The 21,780-nt window shown below is 50.9% G+C and overlaps 9 protein-coding genes across 9 annotated transcripts; 7 read left to right on the top strand and 2 right to left on the bottom strand.

The window, feature by feature from the left end:
• Nucleotides 1–919: 919 nt before the first annotated feature.
• Nucleotides 920–2,817, bottom strand: LTR84_001428 (uncharacterized protein; the record flags this gene model as incomplete). The annotated part of the gene is made up of 3 exons (XM_064845052.1): nucleotides 920–1,958; nucleotides 2,010–2,416; nucleotides 2,473–2,817. The coding sequence occupies 3 exons, from the start codon at nucleotides 2,815–2,817 to the stop codon at nucleotides 920–922; spliced, it is 1,791 nt and encodes a 596-aa protein (XP_064707310.1).
• Nucleotides 2,818–3,601: 784 nt separating this feature from the next.
• Nucleotides 3,602–4,949, top strand: LTR84_001427 (uncharacterized protein; the record flags this gene model as incomplete). Its single annotated transcript, XM_064845051.1, has 2 exons — nucleotides 3,602–4,541; nucleotides 4,603–4,949. The coding sequence occupies 2 exons, from the start codon at nucleotides 3,602–3,604 to the stop codon at nucleotides 4,947–4,949; spliced, it is 1,287 nt and encodes a 428-aa protein (XP_064707309.1).
• A 752-nt stretch (nucleotides 4,950–5,701) lies between these two features.
• LTR84_001426 (uncharacterized protein) lies at nucleotides 5,702–7,328 on the top strand (the record flags this gene model as incomplete). Its single annotated transcript, XM_064845050.1, has 2 exons — nucleotides 5,702–6,329; nucleotides 6,382–7,328. The coding sequence occupies 2 exons, from the start codon at nucleotides 5,702–5,704 to the stop codon at nucleotides 7,326–7,328; spliced, it is 1,575 nt and encodes a 524-aa protein (XP_064707308.1).
• A 2,208-nt stretch (nucleotides 7,329–9,536) lies between these two features.
• On the top strand, nucleotides 9,537–11,287 carry LTR84_001425 (uncharacterized protein; the record flags this gene model as incomplete). Its single annotated transcript, XM_064845049.1, has 3 exons — nucleotides 9,537–9,704; nucleotides 9,755–9,840; nucleotides 9,904–11,287. 3 exons carry the CDS (start codon nucleotides 9,537–9,539, stop codon nucleotides 11,285–11,287), a joined length of 1,638 nt encoding a protein of 545 aa, XP_064707307.1.
• Nucleotides 11,288–12,365: 1,078 nt separating this feature from the next.
• On the top strand, nucleotides 12,366–14,003 carry LTR84_001424 (uncharacterized protein; the record flags this gene model as incomplete). Its single annotated transcript, XM_064845048.1, has 1 exon — nucleotides 12,366–14,003. The coding sequence occupies one exon, from the start codon at nucleotides 12,366–12,368 to the stop codon at nucleotides 14,001–14,003; it is 1,638 nt and encodes a 545-aa protein (XP_064707306.1).
• A 277-nt stretch (nucleotides 14,004–14,280) lies between these two features.
• LTR84_001423 (uncharacterized protein) lies at nucleotides 14,281–15,954 on the bottom strand (the record flags this gene model as incomplete). The annotated part of the gene is made up of 2 exons (XM_064845047.1): nucleotides 14,281–15,344; nucleotides 15,462–15,954. 2 exons carry the CDS (start codon nucleotides 15,952–15,954, stop codon nucleotides 14,281–14,283), a joined length of 1,557 nt encoding a protein of 518 aa, XP_064707305.1.
• A 524-nt stretch (nucleotides 15,955–16,478) lies between these two features.
• LTR84_001422 (uncharacterized protein) lies at nucleotides 16,479–17,696 on the top strand (the record flags this gene model as incomplete). The annotated part of the gene is made up of 1 exon (XM_064845046.1): nucleotides 16,479–17,696. The coding sequence occupies one exon, from the start codon at nucleotides 16,479–16,481 to the stop codon at nucleotides 17,694–17,696; it is 1,218 nt and encodes a 405-aa protein (XP_064707304.1).
• A 348-nt stretch (nucleotides 17,697–18,044) lies between these two features.
• LTR84_001421 (uncharacterized protein) lies at nucleotides 18,045–19,268 on the top strand (the record flags this gene model as incomplete). Its single annotated transcript, XM_064845045.1, has 2 exons — nucleotides 18,045–18,047; nucleotides 18,114–19,268. The coding sequence occupies 2 exons, from the start codon at nucleotides 18,045–18,047 to the stop codon at nucleotides 19,266–19,268; spliced, it is 1,158 nt and encodes a 385-aa protein (XP_064707303.1).
• Nucleotides 19,269–20,826: 1,558 nt separating this feature from the next.
• On the top strand, nucleotides 20,827–21,749 carry LTR84_001420 (uncharacterized protein; the record flags this gene model as incomplete). The annotated part of the gene is made up of 4 exons (XM_064845044.1): nucleotides 20,827–20,907; nucleotides 20,965–21,089; nucleotides 21,146–21,404; nucleotides 21,468–21,749. The coding sequence occupies 4 exons, from the start codon at nucleotides 20,827–20,829 to the stop codon at nucleotides 21,747–21,749; spliced, it is 747 nt and encodes a 248-aa protein (XP_064707302.1).
• Nucleotides 21,750–21,780: the final 31 nt, after the last annotated feature.

The raw sequence follows: 21,780 nt of genomic DNA, 5'->3' as shown, positions 1-21,780 counted from the left end.
GGTAATGCCACAACTCAGACACAACCCAGCCTCATGGCACTTTGATCAGATCACGAACACGTCGACGCCTCGCACTCTTGTGATTTGCGCATGACTCAAATACCTAGAGTACGGGAAGCTCGATGTTGGCACTTCTCATCAGACCAAGCTGCCTCTGGATCACTGGACCAAAAGATGATGGCCTGCAACGAAAGCATCGAGTACTGAGTGGCGTATCAGCTAGGCATGTGTTCAAGTCAAGGTATTGGTACTCGATCCGGGACAGTGGAGATCTTATCAAGCGACTTGTTGCGATCTATTATACCTATCAATAATGCCAATTCTATTGCTCTTCTTGATCCCAACGTGGCAGGTATCAGTTGTTTGGAATACGGCCATCATTCGACGCAGCGCTGGGGTACATGTTGTCGACGAATAAAGATTTCCTCCTGATGTGGCTGAATATGGACCCCGAAGCACTCGTATGAGATATCACCATAAGCCTCTACTCCAGGCGCACTCTACATTTCTGTCCTTCAAGCCGAGTTAGCCTCCCGTGTCCAAAGAACCCAACACTATCCTCCGTTAGGGATAATCAATTAACGCTAAACGGGATGGTGAAAAGACTTGACCGCCGTCAAACCGACGCCAGCGAGCAAACCCATGCGGACGAGGACGTTACTATTGCGTTTACCCTTTTCTGCTATCCATAGGATCGAACCAATCCCAATTTGCATCGGATCCTGGCTTGTTGCAGCTGCTTGGTACTACTCACACGTTTCAAGAACTGGAAGCCTTGGGACATGCAGGTTTCCGAAACCACTGTGGTCGATATCCGTATTATCAACCGAGAGCAAACCATCCGAGACAATTCCAGTCAAGTTGAAGCTAATAGTTAAAGGGATACTTTCGAGATGGTTTCTTCAAAGCGGATCCCTACCTACACTAATTTACATTTCCCTAGGATTCCCTCCCAAGCCTTTAGAGGAATTTGGCCTTGCTGTGGTTTCTCTGGCTGGCCCCTGACATAGTTGCTACATGCCCAAAAGTCCACGGCGAGGCTTTCGGGCAACGACCAATCAACATCTTTGCCAGAGAAATTCAACACCACAAGCCACCGCTCGCCCGAGGCACTGGTCCGGCCGTAGGCGAATATGCTAGGATCCTCTGGCGAGAGTTCTTGGTAGTCACCATAAACGAAGACATCAGCATGCTCCTTTCGGTCTTTCACGCCACGTTGCCAGAATTGCCAGATTGATAGTTCATCATCCGAACCACCATTGATCTGATCCTCAGCGTTGATCCCTTGCTTGTAATCGTCCATGATTCGCATCCAGGGCTTGACGCCAGTTTTGCAGAATCCAGCATTCTCTTCGTGGTTCCACTGCATGGGCGTGCGGGCGTGATCTCTTGCTTTCATCTGAATGATCTTCCGACCATGTTCGAGTTGTTCTGGCTTGTCTTTGTAAATCTGCTGACATTTCTTCCAGAAATTGATGGTTTCAATATCCTTGTATTCTTCATCAATGTCCCAATCAATGGGTGCATTGCGGATTCCGATTTCCTCTCCTTGGTACACAAATAGCGTCCCTCCCAAGGTGGTCTGCATCAATGCGAGAAGCTTTGCACCCTTGTCACGGAACTCATCGCTATCGTCCGTATATCGACTGACACTTCGCGGGTTATCATGGTTCTCGATGAAGACAGAGTTCCAGCCATCGCGATCGATCATGCACCTCTGCCATCGGCTGATGATAGCTTTCATCTCCTTCACATCCCATGGCCTCAAAGCCATTCGTACATTGGGTTTGTCAATGTCGACGAGATCGAAGATGAAGATCATGTTCAGTTCGCCAGCATTGGCACCAACGGTCCTCAGAATTTCATTTTCGTCCGACACACCTGGCATTTCCCCCACTGTGATCGTGTCATACTTGGATAAGACTTCACGATACATTTCCTGCATGTAGTCATGAAGTCTTGTGCAACTGTTAGGGAAGCTTATCAGGACGTCAGGGGTCATGACTTACTTTGGGCCATTAACAAAGAATTGTGTGCCCGGCTGATACTGGTGACTCGCAGGATCCAAAACGATAGGAGCGTCTGGGTAAGTTGGGACCTTGGAGATCATGTTGATGACGTCCATTCTGAACCCGGCAATCCCGCGGTCAAGCCAGAATTTCATCACGTCCCATACGGCCGCTCGAACTTCCGGGTTCTCCCAATTCAGATCTGGTTGTTCAGGGGTAAAGACTGACAGATAGTATTCGGAAGTCTCCGTGTCATAAGTCCAGGCAGAATTTGCCTCGCCGAGGATCTGAGCCCAATTGTTGGGGGGTTCCGGCGTTCCATGAGGGCTTACTGATTTTGGTGGTTTCCAAATATACCAATCTCGTTTGGGATTATCCTTGGAAGATCGACTTTCGAGAAACCAGTCCTGCATCCCAGATTAGTTGATTATGCAGCCTTGTGGGATGCCTGATTCAGGCATACATGCATGTTTGAGGTATGATTGACTACAAGATCCATCATTAATCTCATGTCTCTCTTCTTGAGTTCTGATACCAAGTCGTCCACGTCCTCTACGGAACCATATATCGGATCGATCACTTTATAGTCGGCGATATCATAGCCCATATCTGCTTGTGGTGATTTGTAAATAGGAGAAGTCCACACAATATCAACACCCAGGTCCTTGAGATAATCAACGCGTGATGTTATCCCCTTGACATCTCCCCAACCGTCACCGTTGGTGTCCTGAAACGAGGAAGGATATATCTGATAAATGACGGCTTCTTTCCACCATTTCGGTGTTGCGTAGCTAGATTTTTCTGGCATGATTCCTGCTGAATAACAATGCAAGGGGAACTGATCGGAAGAGGAGGAGAAGTGGACGACACAATGAATGATCTCGTCTTATCTACAGGTGTTTATCTCATCGTCATGAATTTTCAATTTTATATCGATCTCCAATCCAGCGAAAGTAACTCCGTCATCCACAAGCATAACGTCATACCCCAGATAGGAAACCCGACCGGTACAATCTTCACACCGCAGGATAATGCCTTCGTTTGTGCTTTTCACATGGCAATCACTCTTCAGCAGATTCGGGATCATCACACCTTAGTGGGAATGTAAAGAGCAGCAAGAGACATATGACTGCAGACATGTGAGTACCTTGGGCTTAAAGGTGCTATCCGAAGCTCCTGCCACAGTCGGTTCTTTGGCATGGTCATCACCATTGCAAACTTCATTCAAATATACCCAGCACTTATCATTGTATACCGAGGTACAGAGACCAAGCCATCTGCTTGACCAGGGCCAGTCATAGCAGCTTCTTGACACTCCGAGAATATTTAGGAAACTTGAAAGGTTCCTAAAATCTCCCCATGAAAAGATTTCCAGCACCCGGTCCGACCACGTGACGCGGAACATGCTGTGCAATTTTCTATGGAGAAATGGCGGAATGGCTCCGACCATTGACCTTCACTCAAACTTGCATAGATCGTCAACAACAGTCAAGTAGGAAGAAAAGTCAAGATTTCGATCAGACCACAGATACGACCGTCAATACAGATATTTTTACCATCGACGAAAAGATCACTACGCAGGAACAATCAAGATGGCTTCACTCAAATCATGGTTACCGATTCCAAAGTCAAGCCATTTCTCCCTTGCGAACATTCCATTCGGAATAATTTCGACGGCGTCAAAGTCCAGTCCACGACCTGCTGTAGCCATTGGTGACCATGTTCTCGACCTACAGGAGTTCTCGGCATCGGGGGCTTTCTCATCTCTCAACATTGATGTGGCCGTCTTCTCCAAGCCGACCTTGAACGATTTTGCGGCCCTCGGACGACCTGTCCACAGATCTGTGAGGGAGTATCTTCAGGAAGTATTTGCCGAGAACTCCACCCATGCAGACATTTTGAAAAACAACAGCAGTCTGCAAGATAAGGCATTGCTCAAGCGAGACCAAGTCACTTCGCATGTTCCCATGCACATTGGAGACTATACCGATTTCTATGCTGGCAAGAATCATGCATTCAACGTCGGATGTCTTTTCCGTGGGCCAGATAATGCCCTCCAACCTAACTACACACATCTTCCAGTGGGCTATCATGGCCGTGCATCCTCAATCGTGGTATCGGGAACACCAATCACACGACCCAATGGCCAGATACTGGAAGCCCCTGGATCGAAGGTTCCAATCTTCAGTCCTTGCAAAAGACTTGATATTGAACTAGAGCTTGGCGCATTTTTATGCAAAGGAAATACTATGGGCAAGAATATTCCGATTTCCGAGGCTGCAGAACACATTTTCGGCTATGTGCTGTTGAATGATTGGTCGGCCCGAGATATTCAGGCCTGGGAATATGTTCCGCTTGGCCCTTTCCTTGCGAAGAATTTTGGGTCCACTATCAGTCCGTGGGTAGTGCTGGCAGACGCCCTGGAGCCCTTCAGAACCAAGGGACTTGATAACGACACTCAGTTGTTGCCTTATCTCCAGGAGAAGGAGGACAAGAATGTCTATGATATCCGTCTACAGGTCGACATTACACGTAAGTCTTAATAACTCACGAAGATCTCAATATTGCAATAATACTAACGAGGTGTCATGAGCAGCCGAGGGACAAGAGACGACCAATATCCTCAATTCCAATGGAAGCAATCTACTCTTTTCGTTCCCCCAAATGCTCGCCCACCATTCGATTGGTGGGTGCCCGATGGCCGTTGGCGACCTTCTCGGCTCTGGCACAATCAGTGGAAAAGATGCAGGTACAGAAGGTAGTTTCCTTGAGTTGAGCAAGGGCGGCAAGGAGACTATCAAGTTGAATGGTGGAATAGAGCGGAAGTTCCTCCAGGATGGAGATACGGTCACTCTCTATGGAGTCTCCGGTAACGAGGAGACCGGACTTGTAGGATTCGGTGAATGTTCCGGCAAGATTATACCTGCGCCGAAGATCTGATTCCGCAATTCATAGATGGAGGGCTTGCATACATTATTGTTATACTGAGAGTACATTTAATAGACTAGCCGGAGTATGAACGCCCGTGAGATACTTCGATGGTATCAATTCCGCACTTTGGGCCTTAATGCAAAGAAGTAAGACTGCTAGCAACCAATCAATAGGCGTTCAATATTGATTTTGCCTTTACCCCGGAAAGCCGCATTCCCAGCATCCCCACAAAAAGAGCCACAAGGTAAAACATGCACTGGAAAACGATGTGTGCGGTGGACATTCCGTTGTTTGATGCATTCCACTCCCCACCCCTCTCTAATCAACCCCTCTTACAGGTGACATCAACTGGACCGTTCGAAGGCACGCTGCGCCGACGGTAAGCGATGAAAGTTTTGTGCAACGCGGTCTTCTTTGTTTCGACCGAGAAACCTCCAGGTGTAGTCTGTCTCTTCTGTGAGTGACTGTAGTTATAAGTTCTATCCAAATCGCTGTCTTGAGTGAACGGATTAAGAACACGTCTGAGTGACCGAATTACCGAGTCTTACTCTATCTCACAGTGTCAGATCCGGCAGCCGCCCGATCAGACGAACAACCCGTGCGTCAGTGAATAAGCAGGGACGACGAGGTCGAAATAATATATCTACAAACATTAAGGCTCAGAGCATATTGATTCCGTGGTCGCTTCCCGAACCCCCTGAGACGGCCTGTCAAGAAAATTAACGACCATACCCGAGCCCACCACCAAAGATACAGCCAATATGTTGGTTTCACTGTCGCCAACGACTCTCTCATTTCTCTTCCTAAGTCTGGGCTACTTTCTGATCCGGTACTTCAATTCCACCGACCAACCGAAGATCAAAGGGCTGCCTGAAATACCTGGTGTACCACTATTCGGAAATCTTTTGCAATTGGGTCAAGACCATGCCAGAGTGAGTGCCAAATGGGCAAAGGATCACGGTTGGCCCGTCTTCCAGACTCGCTTGGGAAATCGCCGTATCATCTGGGCCAACACCTTTGAATCTGTCAAGCACTTTTGGATCACCAATCAGTCATCTCTGATCTCCCGACCAACGTTGTATACTTTCCACAGCGTGGTTTCGAGCAGTCAAGGCTTCACGATTGGTACTTCCCCATGGGATGAATCATGCAAGCGCCGACGTAAGGTAGCTGCCACTGCCTTGAACCGTCCAGCTGTCCAGAGCTACATGCCGTTCATTGATTTGGAGAGCTGTGTGGCTATCAAGGATATGTACAAGGATTCGAAAGCCGGTACTGTTGACTTGGATCCTCGCAAATATTTCCATCGCTTCGCCCTCAACACCAGCTTGACCTTGAACTATGGTATTCGCATCGATGGAGGTATTGACCAGGAGCTACTCAGAGAAGGTTCGTACTCGAATAATCCTTGCGCCTCCGTAGATATTCTAACAGTTTCTAGTCGTACACGTTGAGCGAGTTGTTTCCAACTTCCGGAGCACATCCAACAATTGGCAAGACTATATTCCACTTCTCCGACTGCCATTGATCTCACGACAGAACAAGTCTGCTGCTGAGTATCGCCAACGACGTGACAAATACCTGACCACGTTCTTGAACATGCTCAAGGATCGCATTGCCAAAGGTACCGATAGACCTTGTATCACTGGGAATATCCTCAAGGATCCCGAGGAGACATTGAATGATGCAGAGATCAAATCTATCTGCCTCACCATGGTTTCTGCCGGTATTGACACCGTTCCTGGGAACATGATTATGGGTCTTGGATACCTGGCATCACCTGAAGGCAAACACATCCAGCAAAAGGCATATGAGGAAATCATGAAGGTTTACCCCGAGGATGGTGAAGCGTGGGAGAAAAGTCTCATTGAAGAAAAGGTGCCATATATCACTGCGCTGACGAAAGAGATTCTTCGCTTTTTCACTGTCATCCCGATCTGCCTACCACGCACGAGTATCAAGGACATCAAGTACAACGACACGGTGATTCCAGCTGGTAGCGTCTTCTACATGAACGCGTGGTCCGCGGACTACGACGAAACCCATTTCAAAGACCCTGCTCGATTTATTCCCGAGAGATATTTGAACGATCAGGAAGGCAGTGGCACACCACATTACGCATATGGCGCAGGCAGCCGGATGTGTGTGGGATCACACTTGGCAAATCGGGAGATCTACACGGCCTTTTTGAGGATGATTGTGGCATTTGAATTTGTGCCAGCGAAAGACTCATCGGACTGGCCCGTCTTGGATGCTCTGGAGTGTAACAGTATTCCCACTGCTTTGACCACTGAGCCCAAACCCTTCAAAGTTGGTTTCCGCATTCGCAACCAAGAAGCACTCGACAGGTGGATTCGTGATAGTGATGAGAGGACAAAGGATTTGTGATGGGCTTCCGAACGATGGCAGGAAGGGATTGAGCATTGTCGATTGTCAAATCCACCAGGCTTCAGCTCAGCCGTGATGGGACATGGGATATGCCGTGGAGTGTAATTGCATGAGCATTAATTAGGGACTTGGTTGTGCTATCTAGTTTTTGATCATCATTACTTGGTATTGTGTGGTGGGTGCAAGTGTATCGCGCCTTCCTTTTTCTTTTCGTGAGTGGGCTCGTGTGAGGCAGGAAGCAGCATACTTTGGTTGATCAAGTCCTGCAGAGTCAATGTTTTGTTCGCCTCAACTCTTACCAATGTGGAGAACCAGCATCCTTTACCAAAATATCACGAACCTTGATTCCTGAACACCTTGATTCGCACACTTCCTATATCGAATTTGCCTTATAAAAGATGGCCCTGTAGGGCAACACTCCTTTGATTAACTGTGCTAGCATTTCCCTTCATTTTTCGATCAACGCAACATAGGAAAAGACAAACAAACATGGCAACGGTGTCAAAAAGTTGACCGAGATCAACACATACAGTCCGTTTGACAGCTCACCAGTTCAAAGTATCCTACATTGATTAGTATTCCACCAAGATCGAGCCATGCCTAGCGGATGCTACTCTACCCAGTACGTGCGATGGTGGCGAAGATCCGAAGTGATCCAAGTGGCCGTTGATACAATCGAGGAACGACGGAGGAACAAGATCCATAACGCTCATTCTGGTAAGTAAGCAGATCGCACGCGTGACTTTTGTATACCTTATGAGGGTATTATTTATGAATTGTACCATATGAACTTTCATTAATCAAATTTGCGATGGTTTGACAATGGACATCATCTCGCACCACGACCGCGGACGAATGAGGTTGATATCCGGACATGGCAGCCAGAAGTACGCACGAACAAGATTGGGGATGAAGGTGCACGAATAAATGTCCTTGATGATTTCATCATCGCCTCTCGGTTTGATGGCTGCCGAGCCGTTATACCCGTACAGCTGCCGGTGGCCACTCTTGCACACTCAGCCAACTGGCAATCGAATCTGGACACCCGTGGACCCCCAAAGGTTGAGGCAGCTTGCCACCCGGAGTATGCCCAGAGCGCAGTGTACAAGCAAGGTACCAGGCGTTTCCTTTCGGGACTTTCAGGCTATTTGCGATGTGATCGTCACCCTCACCCGCCAGCGTCAACTTTTTGTTGTTGCTGCCAACACTGCCATGGCTTTCCAGAAGAAATGGACGAAGCAATTGCGTCATCCTTGATGGTTGGGTTGAGACCTCAACCCCTAGAACTTGAAACTGCTGGGCTAGGCATACCCTGGAGGGCAGTGATCTTCAGGCCTGTTTTGCTGGCCACTGCGCCTAGAGCCGCACCCAAGATTGGAACCCAAGCCTACTCTGTTTCGAGAGTCCGTGAGAGGCCTCCTCTCTTTCAATAGTTGCTTCAGGACCCAGCCACTATCAAACTCCGATTTCCGACTATTGACTCATGAGGCGGGCCCAGGCACCAAATGAGTTCTGCGATCCCATTTACGAAGTACTCGCTTGAAAAAGACCTTTCCTTTTACTCTGTGATAAGAATGCGCCTGAAAATACGAGTCAGAAAGCAAGCTCAGCCCGTGCAGGTTCTCAGAAGCAAAGATGACTGCAAAGCTCCAGTTGCAGTGGGGAGGCAATTGCTGCGATGGTGGGCTGTTTAGTGGCACTTTGGCCTCCCGACGAAACCCTAAGGCAAACTCGGCACCTCGTGGGCTTGAAGCAACTCACTTTCATTCGCCCTGCCGATCGCCCGACTTCTGTCGTGTTTGACGCTGCAAATCACCGGCCGTCGATACCAAGCGTCCATCCCGCACTTTCAAACCTTGGGCTATCTAACTCACGTCTCCATCCGGCACCCTTGTTCCATCCAGCCAGTGGTGTCGCTCTGCCACCCTCCGCCGCGACTCTCTTTTCGTAACGAGCTCTCAGGCTGTTCAGGCTCTCAAACGATGGCTGATCGGACTTCGCAGCTCATCGGAGGCCGCCCCAGCGTGGTGATGGCGTGGGCTCCACCCTGGGTCTTGTAGCAGACCCAGTTTGCGAGCGCTTCATTTCCTACAAAACCCTCAACACGGAACCATCCCTCACACGGTTCATGTTGTGATTCCGCACTCCGTCCACGGCTCTGACACTTGATGAATTTGAACAGGTGATACCATATCAATACCGCCCTTCATGCAGGGCCTCAAACGTTTGCAAGAAGCCATCGAAAGGCACCGTGAGAACAAGGACATCAACATCAAATACAAGACGCCCCTCACGAGTAAGTCAACTTCTCCCACTGCCAAGCACCATTCCAACTACAACGCGCCCCCGCTCTCAACACACCTACATACCTGGGTGGTGAGCTGACCACTGCGATTCCACAGTACGCAACGTAAACACCTTTACAGACGAGCAAGCCATCGACGATGCCTGTAACCCAATTCGCTGTAACCGATCCGTACGAATATCAGAATGGGTTCGGGGGGTACAAAGAGTATGCCAGCCTGATCGCACCTTAGTCGTGACGAAGAATCGTCAGCTAACCAAGTTTCCACAGGACTGAAGCGATAGAAGGAGCTTTGCCGCTGGCGGCCAACTCGCCACAAAAATGCCCCTATGGTCTTTACAATGAGAAGCTGTCTGGTAGCGCCTTTACTGCTCCTCGCGACAACAATCTGCAGACATGGCTCTACCGCATCCTGCCCTCTGCGAGCCACCAGAATTTCGAACCCGTACCCTCATCTTCCTCCCAGTCATTGACATCTCCCACGCCGAGTTTCGGCACGCATTTCAACGCCATCCCCAATCAACTACGTTGGGATCCATTTGACTTTGATAAAGAGGTGTCATGGATCCATTCACTTCATTTGGTCGCCGGCGCGGGCGACCCGACCATGAAACAAGGACTTGGCATCTACATTTATGCTGCAGGCACCTCGATGCCGGAGAAGACAGCCTTCTACAGCGCCGACGGTGACTTCTTGATTGTTGCACAGCATGGAGTTCTCGACATTCGAACCGAGCTTGGCAAGTTGCTTGTGAGACCGAATGAAATTGCCGTCATCCCTCGGGGAATTCGCTATCATGTCGCGCTACACAACAATGAGCCTGCTCGAGGATACATTCTGGAACTGTACCAAGGCCACTTCCATTTACCAGAGCTGGGCCCCATTGGGTCCAATGGTCTCGCCAATGCGCGTGACTTTCAAAGTCCAGTCGCCGACTTCATTGAGGACTATGAGAACACCGAGTGGACGCTGTACAGCAAATTTGGAGGTAACCTGTTTTCGGCCAAACAGAATCACACTCCGTTCGACATTGTTGGCTGGCACGGCACTTTCTATCCTTACAAGTATGATCTTGGGCGATTCAACCCCGTTGGAAGTATCTCCTACGATCACCCGGATCCATCTATTTTTACCGTTCTTACTGCCCCGTCGATTCCGCATGGTGCGGGGACGGCCGTGGCAGATTTTGTCATATTCCCACCGCGCTGGCTGGTTCAAGAGAACACATTTCGACCGCCATGGTATCATCGTAACACGATGAGTGAGTTTATGGGTCTCATCCAGGGCAACTACGATGCCAAAGGAGCGGGCAAAGGAGGGTTTCAACCTGCGGGAGCGAGTTTACACAATACGATGAGTGGACATGGACCAGACATGCAGACGTTTGAGAAGGCGTCGACATCCGAATTACCACCAACCAAAGTTGGAGAGGGGAGCATGGCGTTTATGTTTGAGACTTGCCTCATGCTTGGGGTTACGGAATGGGGATTGAAGAAATGTGCCAAAGTACAAGAAGAATACAATGCGCACAGCTGGGAACCACTCAAGGTGCACTTCAAACGACCCGAGAAGTCGCGTGGGGTGAGCAATGGAGAGAAAAAGAACGGCATGGGGGACGCTAAAGATCAGAGCAGTGTGCATGCTCTTAGATGAGTGATGTTTTTGGCTGTTCTTGACGAATTACACATACAAAATGGTGTTGGGACGATTGAATATACCACTAATGGCATTCTTAATGATGGGAGCGCTCTGGGATTCGAGTCTTGACGGAAAATGAAGACATGCCGCAAACCAAGATCTTTACCCCTCTTCAGTTTCCTCAACTTCCGCCGTCCCGCGTGTGTTTTTGGTGTTTTAGTTAAAACTACTTGTGCCGTGCATGCATTGGGATGCATGTCACTTGGATTTACGAGTAAGAAGGAGGGGCGAGGAATGCAGACCGAGAGTGGGGGTGATGCGGAGTTGTTCTCCATGTGTAGCTGAAGTCGACCGGCAAGAGGGGCATCAACTCCAAGGACTACTTCGTAACTTACCGAGGGATATCCTCAAGTGCCCCAGGTACCTAGGAGTAGGTACTGCCCAGTGCCTCGATATAGTGAAAACAGAGGTACCCTTAGTGCACCTATTTCAGCCTTCCAGATGCCAGTGGTGGTTAGCCCTCCTTCCCAAACACACCAATCAATCAACCCGGTCCACCACACGTGCTCACCATCTCTATCACATCCAACTTCCCTCTCGTCGCTCACCTCTCACCTCTCAACATTCCCACACGTTCTACACCTCGCAAATCATGATCATGGTCTCGTGTCGTTTCGGAGTCCACGGTCCTGACCCTGAGCTCTAGCATCGACGCCGCTCACCTATCACACGTCGCGTACGAGGATCGTGGGTTGGTTGGCTACTGCTACTCACCCCTTGACAGCAAGGTGTCGTGTGCCCTTTTCACTCTCCCTCTGCCATTTCTGCGTGACTGCAATCCACTTCCTTGCACACGTGCTCTTCCTTTTTCGTTGACTCTGCGTTTCATTTTTCGTTGCTTCAGGTTCGCCGGTGTCTGGTCGGTATGGCTGTCTTCTCATGTTTAAGCTGAACGTTGCTACTCTCGAGTGCGTGCTTGTTCTGATCTTCTATCATCCTTTCCCATTTCTTCCACTTTCGTCTCTCGTATTGATCTCGTCTCAACCTCCATATTGCATCATATCCTCCCACCATTTGCAGTCCCATTCCAAGCATGCCCCGGCCCAAAGCACCACCTACCCCAAGCAGTTCCACAGACTTGAAAGCTTTGGAGAGGAATCTTGGCCCCACTGATATGGGATCTTCTTTCGCATTGCCACCTCCAGCCTTGCGATCCGAAGCCCAGTCCACTTACCCGTTCAAAACAACGTCCAATCGAGGAAGTGCCAACACGAGAACCCCTCCAGTCTCCCCAAAAGACAAACCACTCCCCTCAAATCCTCGACAGAAACGCACGTCTTCAGGCATGGTCAAACCCACTTTCACCGACTCGGTTTCCACCGGACAGAATGCCACATCTTCCGCCTATGCTCTTCCTCCTCCACCAAGCCGAGCGCGCAAGATTATCCAAATGAAGCCAAAGGGGACTTCTTCCAACAATCATCCGTCCCCGGATAGCGACGCGAGCTATCAGCCTCCTGCTTCAAATTCCACTTCAGCTGCGCCCTCGAAAGGCTCGACAGGTCATGCCCCATCAGCCACCAATTCCAAGCGCAAGCAACCTTCTGCAACAAGCGCTGCAGGTCGGAAAATCGCCCGCAAGACCGCTCATAGTATCATTGAGCGACGGAGGCGGAGTAAAATGAATGAAGAATTCGGTGTTCTCAAGGACATGATACCTGCGTGTGAAGGTGTGGAAATGCACAAGCTTGCAATCTTACAGGCTGGAATAGAATATCTGCGATATTTAGAAGGCTGTGTGGCCCAGCTCAAGGCGGAGAACCAGAACCAAAACCAAAACCGGCCGGACCCAGGCACTCAGGAACCAGATATACACCAAGAGGTCTTCGAGCATATCAGAAAATCCACTGTTCGTGATGAAGAGGAGCATGATGAGAGCGACGAAGATGACGAAGACGATGAAATGGGCGATGACGAGCGACTTCTCGAACGCCATTCCAAAGCGCATATCAACTACTCCAATCAACAACGTATTCCGGCGGTCCATGATGAGTGGTCATTCCGTGATTCACGGAAAGGATCTTTGGCCTCTCAAACTAGCTCCGCCTATCCTTCACCATTTCTACATGGACAACCGCAACCTCGAACCAATGAGCCTCGACGAAAACAAGGTAGCTCACACCAGCGTCCTCTACCTCCAGTAAGCACTGGTTCATTCTCTGCTTCACCAGCACAAATATCGACCCATGCACAATCCTCAAGTACCACAAATACCCCGACATTACTGAGTCCAGCCTTCAATTCAATACACTTCTCCCCCGATTTAACCAGGACGCAAACAAGTGGCAGTATTGGATCAGTGGTCAATAGCGGAACATTGCCCTCAACTTCCAGTCCCTGGATAAGCCTAAACCAATCATCTACATCGAAGCCCAGCCCTCAAATGGCACCCTTACCTTCGCCCACAGCCTCAATGCACCTCCCTCTTCCACCCCTGACCAACACTCTCCAGCTCCCTCCCCCCTTTGCCACCGGTAGGGAAAATTCAAGGTCACCTGCCATGAGTGACGGATCAGGGACGGCCGAAGCCACAGCCACGGCGGCTCTGATGATGCTGAACAATGACTGGAGAGCTGGTGCTGGTTTGCCGGTCAGTAGTCGGGATCATCTGATGGGCGGATCGAGAGACAAGGGCAAGGGCATGAGTGTCCGAGATCTGTTGAGTTCCTGAGCAATATGCAGGAAACGCATACATAGCCAGTGTACTTTTGTCATAACCTATAATTCAGCTATAGACTTGACGGATCTGATGACATCGTCTCTTTCTTAACACTGAATGGCTGATCTGCTTGCCATATGATAGATACCTCGCATCAGAACTCAAGTGCCCTGATGTCAATCCGCCGGACCAAAAGACCAATTAAATATATGATATCCACGCTATATGCATTCCAAATCCCTGCTCTGCATCATACAGCACAACCTACCCAAGCCCCATCGGACTTTCCTCAGGGAGGGTCGGGAGGTGGATCCATCTCCTTTCGCGTGCGGACCCCATCATCAACCAGCAACAGCCGCTCAGATAGATCTCTCCACTCACCACCAAGCATCTCAGCCGCATGAGGGTCCCGAAACCCCAAATACAAGGCCAGCAGACGATAGCAGGTATTACGGTCGCGCATCTCCAGGCGCTTGAGGGCGTTGACGCGGCGCGCGACCAGCCAGGTCAACGCACACGTCTGGTCCGTGTTGCCCACCAGCACCGTGACGTAGTACAGCTCCTCGGCGAAGACGGTGTAGCGGCGCTCGCGACTGCGCACCTCGGCCTCGACGACCCGGTACTGCGGGTGATCCTGGAGTCGACACGCCGGGTGCTGCTGCAGGCTGAAGGACGCGAACACCACCAGACATGCCAGGCGCGCCCGTCGCCATTTGTCGCATACGTACCCGGCACGCTTGACTGGCGGTCGTTGCAGTGATGCCAGCACCGGGCTGGTGAGCTTGCATGGCGGCGCCGGCGGTGGAGCGCAGCTGGTGTGCTTGGGCTCGACGTGGTCGGCGACGAGCTGCGCGTCGACGCGCGCGAGAAACTCCTGGAGCTCGTTCATGGAGGATCCGGCCCCCAGCTCCCGAGCCGCCACATACGCCGGATCCAGATGCCCGAGCGACTCAGGGCATCCATCGGGCGCAATCCCCTCTGCCCAGAGGAGGAACGCGTGGAATTCCGCGTGCGCACGCAACCCGCCCACGCCGCCGTGCAGCCGCACCATCTCGACGAGGCCCCTCCAGTGGCACGCGAGGTCGCGGCCGTCGCGCAGATTCGCGAGCAGCGCGACCGTCAGGATCGTGCTCCACGCTGGCCGGGTCTGTGAGTGCGCCGAGATCTCGCGCGCCACGCCCTGCAGCGCCTGGCTCTCGAGCTCCGTCGGGTCCAGCAGTGGTGCTGCATTCCCGCCCTGTTCGTCCCACACTCGTGCCGAAACCATCGCCAGAAACGCGCTGAAAGTCGCGCTCGATTGTCGGAACGCCCGTAGGAAGTCGTGCGCGATCGGGCTGCCGCCGGAGGCTATGTCTGGACATTTGGGCATGGCTTGTTAGTGTTTTCTGTCTGTGGTGTGGTTTCTTGGATTGAGGGGGTTTAGGCGAGCGGGGACGGGCTTGGGAAGTTTGGGAGCGGGGGGAGACTCACAGTGTTGGATCAGCGTCTCCTCGATCGCTTCTCGGTCCGACGAGGGTGATCCTGTCTCTGAAGTGGCGTTGGAAACTGTCTCACCGAGTCCAGCCGGGTTCAACGGTGAGATGCACTCGATGCCCTCGTCCTGTATCGGGTAGGTCAAAGCAGCATCATCCATACTGGAGGTACTTGAACCTGTAGTCCCGATATATTCCAAGCCAATCGACCCCACTACTTCAGGAGGGGATGCGACATATCGTGATTTTGAAAGCACATCAGGCTGCCATATCTGGAACTGGCCACCATACTGCGCGAAACCAGAAGCAGTAGGAGAGCGCGCCTTGTTGCTGTGCTCCTTCCCACCACCATTGCCACCACGGATCCGATGTGTTTCCCGCCGCTGCCGATGTCGATTGCGCAGTACGTGCACTCGGATGGCTTCCTGAGCGGCGCTTGATCGTGACTCGCTTGGTATGAAAGTCAGGAAATCACTCGTGCATTCTGCCATGGCACCATGGGAATGGGGGATGGATACGAATGGTCGCTGGTGGAAGCAAGCAGGCCTATGGACAGTTTGTGGTGGATAGAGAGATAAGACGTTTCCATCAGAACCCAGAGAGAACTCGGTCATGTATCATGTCGGTTGTTAGAATGTTGTGGGGTTGAAGTTGTGGAGAAGGAGGCTAGGGACCCCGGGTTAAGCGAACGTCTCGATTAGGGTATCGAACTCCTTATTCGGCTTAGTCTGCTTCGTCTCTTGAGCCCTCCAGCTTGATATTGTTCCTCGATGAAGTCGATGGGTACTTCCAAGGGACGAGATTCATCCGATGCTGCTGTTTGGAATATTGAGTCAGAGCTTGCCACAGGTAAGTGTTATGTATTGTATAAATTCTCGTAGTAGGTCATGCATAAATTGATGCAAAGAAGAGGAAGTGCTACAAATATGAGAGCAATTCCTTCCACAACATCTGCCTGCTTGTCTGCCACTTCCAGAACTTGATTTACCTCCTATTGACACCTCGATCATTCACTATGTTGAGCCTCAGCCCCGACATTAATTTCCATTTCCAGCTGCTTCGCTTGCTAGCATCAGTTCGCACATCCGCTGCTGACGTTGGAGAAGTGCTCAACATCTGCGAGCGTGTCAAGCCCGGTGACTATGAGAGCTGGTATCAAGCCTTTGACAACATGGCCCAATGGGTCAAGTCCACCATCGAGCCAGAGGAAGGGTTGGACAAAATCAGCCTGCGAGAAGCATATTTCCGTATCTCACGCTATGCTTACGGCTCGGGCTTCTACCTGACCGGCACCGGGGCGGGTCCTAAGAACGAAGAAAGGATAATCAAAGTCTGGAAGGACTGGACCCTTTACTTCCGAAAGGCTACCAGCCTGATGGACATTCCTCCGGAGCACCATACCATTCAGACGGATGGATTCACCATCCCCGTCATGTTGTTTCGTGCCTCTTTGGACGACACGCCGCGACCGTGCGTCATCCTCGGCAGCGGCCTCGACGGCTCCATGGAAGAGATGTTCCACTTCCACGGCCCTGCCGCCCTTGACCGAGGCTACCATGTCATCATCTACGAAGGCCCCGGCCAGACAGGATTCCGCCGTGCTCAGAATCTCGGGTTCATCCACGACTGGGAGCGAGTCGTCACGCCCGTCGTGGACTGGCTGCAGCCTCTATCCTTCATCGACTCGAGCCGCGTCACCCTCTTCGGCCTCTCACTGGGCGGCTATCTCGCCGGCCGCGCTGCGTGTTTCGAGCACCGCCTCGCCGCACTCATCCTCATCGACGGCATCTTCGACGTCTCCCAGACCGCCACCGCCCTCTACGGCCCGGACGTCATGCAGTACGACCATCCCGACACGATCGACCAATTCCACGAGGCGATCAGCCTCAAAGGCCGGTCGAGCACAAGCATCGAATGGATCAGTGGCCATTTTAGATGGGCGTTCAAGACCGACACCGTCTACGACGCCCTGCAGAAGTTGAAGCTCATGTCTTTGGCCGGTGGCCTGTTGAACAACGTCACCTGTCCCGTCTTTGTCGGTGATGCAGAGCATGACTTGTATGTCGCGGCTTCACAGCCCCCGCTTGTCGCCGAGGCCTTGGGCAAGAAGGCCACGTACAAGCAGTTCACAAAGGCTGAGTCCGCCGAGGCGCATTGCCATGTCGGTGCCACTGCCTTTGCGAACCAGGTCATTTACAAGTGGCTCGCAGAACAGCTTGCTTTGCCAAATTGAGTCGACGTATATGTTTATGTATATGTGTCTTCTTGTGATCGTAGTTATCCTTAAGCTTTGATCTCTCTGAATCTCTATCAGCCTAATGTCAATCTATAGCAAAGACAAATCTTAAAGATACCTAAGAACCTAATGTGAGGGAAGGTTGCCGCCTCTAGAACATGTTTAACAGGCAGTCCTTCCACTATGACATCATAAATGTCCACGGTGCCAAGGCGAATTGATCCTCTCACATTGAGCTGATTTTCAGCTCTCCAACTCAAAGAGATCTACAGCTGCAATCTAGGCTCAATGAGATCCTAGAGAGTTTGCCCGTTCTTTTGCAGTCCTCCTTATCACTTAAGATCTATGGTAGGTCCATGACCACTAGAGATTTGCTCATTGGACAGGGGAGGCTGATCCGCTATGATCGTGTAGGCGAATAAGGCTGGGAAGACGGGCGGATTCTGGAATCTGGATGATCCGGTGGCCCAAGAACTCCTGAAGGATGGCCGCGGAGTGATGGACATACTGGTGAAGATCTTGTCAATCCACTGCGCCACCACCATTATAGTTGGACATCTTACCAGCTTGAAAAACACACCCAGCTATGCTCTCACCGTGCCGGTCATTGCCTTCATCCTTGCACCCATGTATCCGCTAGCAGAGCTGCTTGTGGATATTTACAGAAGCGCGCAAACGTATCTTTCCGAGAAATCTGACCGGGCCGACTTCCAGTACTATGTCGCTGTGGGTCTTGGGATGCGAGCATCGCCAATTCGAGATCATAGCCAGGAAGGCGTCAAGCTACTGGAGCTGAGCACCAACCGGTTTTTGCTGAGGAGAAAGACTAAACCTAGAGGAATACTCTGGGCGGCACGGGTAGGCGTGCTCCTCGCCTTCCTAGTCCAGGACGTCGGTGTGATATCTCTCTATTTTCGACGACTCAAAGTCATCCCCCCTAAACTTGGGCAATTACCGAGACTTTTGCAGCATGCGGATGCCGATTTTGATAACGTGAATGCGTTATTCGCTCTTGGCAGCCTCGTTGCCGCTTTCGTGTGTTTGCTGCTAGAATTGACCAATTGGACCTGGACCTATTCTCCGATGGGCCTTCGAGGGCGGGCGGTTCCAATAGAAACGGAATGGTATGAGTTTTTCAAGCTCGAAACACCTCATCTTCCAGAAATTGTCCTCACCCAGATTCTGACGACATGTGCATCATCTCCTCTCATTTTACGGAATGTGGCCTTTGGAGCATCATTCGTAGCTGACGTCGCCGGAGGGGAGCAGAGTGTTCTTGAGATTGTACTGAATCTTCACATGTTCTTGGCTCTTCTGTCGGTCATTCTCGGAGGTCTGGCTATGTGTCCACCGCAATGGGCTTACAAGCTACGTATACAGCCAGAAGTTATCAATGCCTTTCTTTATATCACCGCAATGGCCGGACTCGCGCTTGTGCGTCTCAACGGAATCGTGGGAAGCTGCGAAGATATCGCTGCTGTCAGAGCTTGCAGCCGTGGCGATGCATCATGGTGCGTGGCCGCTTTTCTCTGGAGAGATCCCAGAGAGGGTAGCCTTTGGGCTCTTTAATGCCTTTGTCTGGTGGAAGTACTCGATCAATCAATTGGAGACTGCGAAGTGGGAAGGGTGTGCCTGACAGAAAGTTGAATGCGTTATCATGCATCACACAAACTCTTCTGGTAGGATCAAACGATGTGGACTGTTTTAGTCTATACAGGTAGTGTATAAGCCGGGTAAGCATCAGAGCACTTTTTAAATTTAGCTACGTACTGGAGTTCTACTTTTCTGCGGCAGGCTACTTTGCAGTGGTGTACTAATCAAGTCATCCGGTTAACATCGTTGCGATAGTCATAGTCATCGCCTTCTATGTCTACAACATGGCCTTGCCACTAATTGCTTGATGCTCGCCGGGGGGTTAGAGTATTATTGATAAATAGAATGATTCAGCTACCGTGGGCAAAGGCCTTGAATGCGATTTATCTTTGCTCGTTGAATGAACGTCCAATGGCGGTTTTGAATGAGCCTCAAATACCTTTTGAGACTTGCTGTCAAGGATGTAATACATCGCCCTTCTTCAGAGTAAAAATCATCTGACTAGTAGGGAAAGTGATTCTGAGATCCCGAAGGTGAGAAATGATCCAAGTGAAAGCATCGCATAGATTTCCATTGGCATGGAGGAATGCCTAATCGTATCGCGACTAACATGGTTCGTATTTCAGTGCTCCTATGTTAGACTTCCCCGCTCGTGTCAGTCAGTGACGCTGCAAGTATTCCTTTCAAGCCATCGAGGCTCAATCGTGCTCGATCCTTTTCATCACCCCGAGGCATCAGACCACAACCACCGACTCCCACATCTCGAGCTTGACCTCCACCGGAAGTCTAGAACTTCACAAAATCAAGTCCGTCGATGTCCAGTTCAAATATTCGGAAGCGACATTTTTTTTCGAGGAGTCATTAATTTGTCTCTAATAGTCTATACGGCGTCTCGTGGTGGACGAGAGCGGCCCCAGAAATGCACTATGGCCGTTTCTGGAGTTCGTTTCCCCTTTCCGGTCTAGCCTTGGACTGTCCAAAACCCTCCCTCGGGTCCCCCGCCTTTCGTCTTGGTGGATCTGGGGACAATGGACTGGGGAACTAGTGTGAGAGGCGCACCTGGGCCAGGATACTCCTCCTGGGCGCTCTCGGCGAGACGGTTCAAATTGTGTGTAGAGTACTTCTTGGCATGGTCGAGTCCGAAGCGGACGGGATATACCTGGATTGGGGGAATGGCGAGATCTATAAGAGATATTGCATTCCTCCTGCTGTCATGGTGGTAGGTACGATAGCATCAGCCTTCTTGCTACAAATCCAGACAGATCGCAGAGTATCTCAAGCTGTTTGTCTTTGACCCTCATACTCCTCTCCAAGACTAGCGACTACCATGAATACTTCAGCATCTCCCGAGATGGCGACCGGAGCCCAGGAGATTGAGAAGAGCCACCCAGTCACAGAGCTGGAAACCGTAGCACTGTCAACAACTGAAGACAGAAAGCTTCTGAGACGTATCGATTTATAGTAAGTGTGGAGCACTGTCTTGGCCTGGAGGAGATCTTGATTCTGACTAGGAACGTACAGTCTTTGCCCCATGATGGCGCTTTCGATGACGCTTCAATACATGGACAAGCAGGCACTTCCCGCCGCCTCAATCCTGGGAATCATTCAGGACCTTGTGAGACTTCCATCAACTCTTTGCCGCTCCAGGACTTAACGCTGACTCAATCCATAGAAACTCTCAGGCGCCCAATATTCGTGGGCCAGCTCAATTTTCTGGTTCGGCTACCTGGCATCCACATATGCAACTCCATATCTGATGGTTCGCCTCCCTATCGGCAAAGTCCTCTCTTGCACCTTGTGAGCTCAGTCGCCTCCCCTTTCTCGTCCGTACACAAGAAATTGACAAGCTGCAGCGTCGGCTGGGCAGTCATGATCGGATGCCATGCGACACTCAAGAACTTTGGAGGTCTCATGGCCGTCCGAGCCTTGCTGGGAATGGCTGAAGCTGCGGCTATACCTGGATTCAGCCTGTTGACTGGCATGTTCTACAAGCGCCAGGAGCACGCCTTAAGGCACGGACTTTGGTTCATAGGGAATTCGCTCGGCATCATGATCGCTGGCTTGCTGTCCTTTGGTATTGCTCATGTCAAGTCCGGTATTGGTGCTTGGAAGGTATGTGCAACGCCTGCGAGACACGAGGATCTATTGATCAGTTTCTCTGACATTTTCAATTAGTGGCTATTCGTAACCCTAGCCGTCATCACCTTCGCCTGGGCAGTGGTAATGTTCTGGACACTCCCTGACACGCCTGCAACCGCAAAATTCCTGTCAAAAGAGCGAAGAATCCATGCGGTGGAACGCCTGCGGAGTAACCAAATGATTGTCAAAAACAACCAGTTCCAATGGTATCAGTTTCGAGAGGCTTTGCTCGATCCTCGGATCTGGCTGCTTTGCCTCTTCCTTATGGCAGTGTCCATATGCAGCAGCTCCATTGCCGCGGTATTGTTTGTCCCTTGAGCCATGATTGGAGAGTGTTTCACTGATAGAA

The sequence above is a fragment of the Exophiala bonariae genome (assembly GCF_035927105.1).
Source record: "Exophiala bonariae strain CCFEE 5792 chromosome Unknown scaffold_10, whole genome shotgun sequence".
NCBI lineage: Eukaryota > Fungi > Ascomycota > Eurotiomycetes > Chaetothyriales > Herpotrichiellaceae > Exophiala > Exophiala bonariae.
The sequence above is the reverse complement of the archived record's forward strand: the minus strand, read 5'-3'. Positions and strand labels throughout refer to the sequence as shown.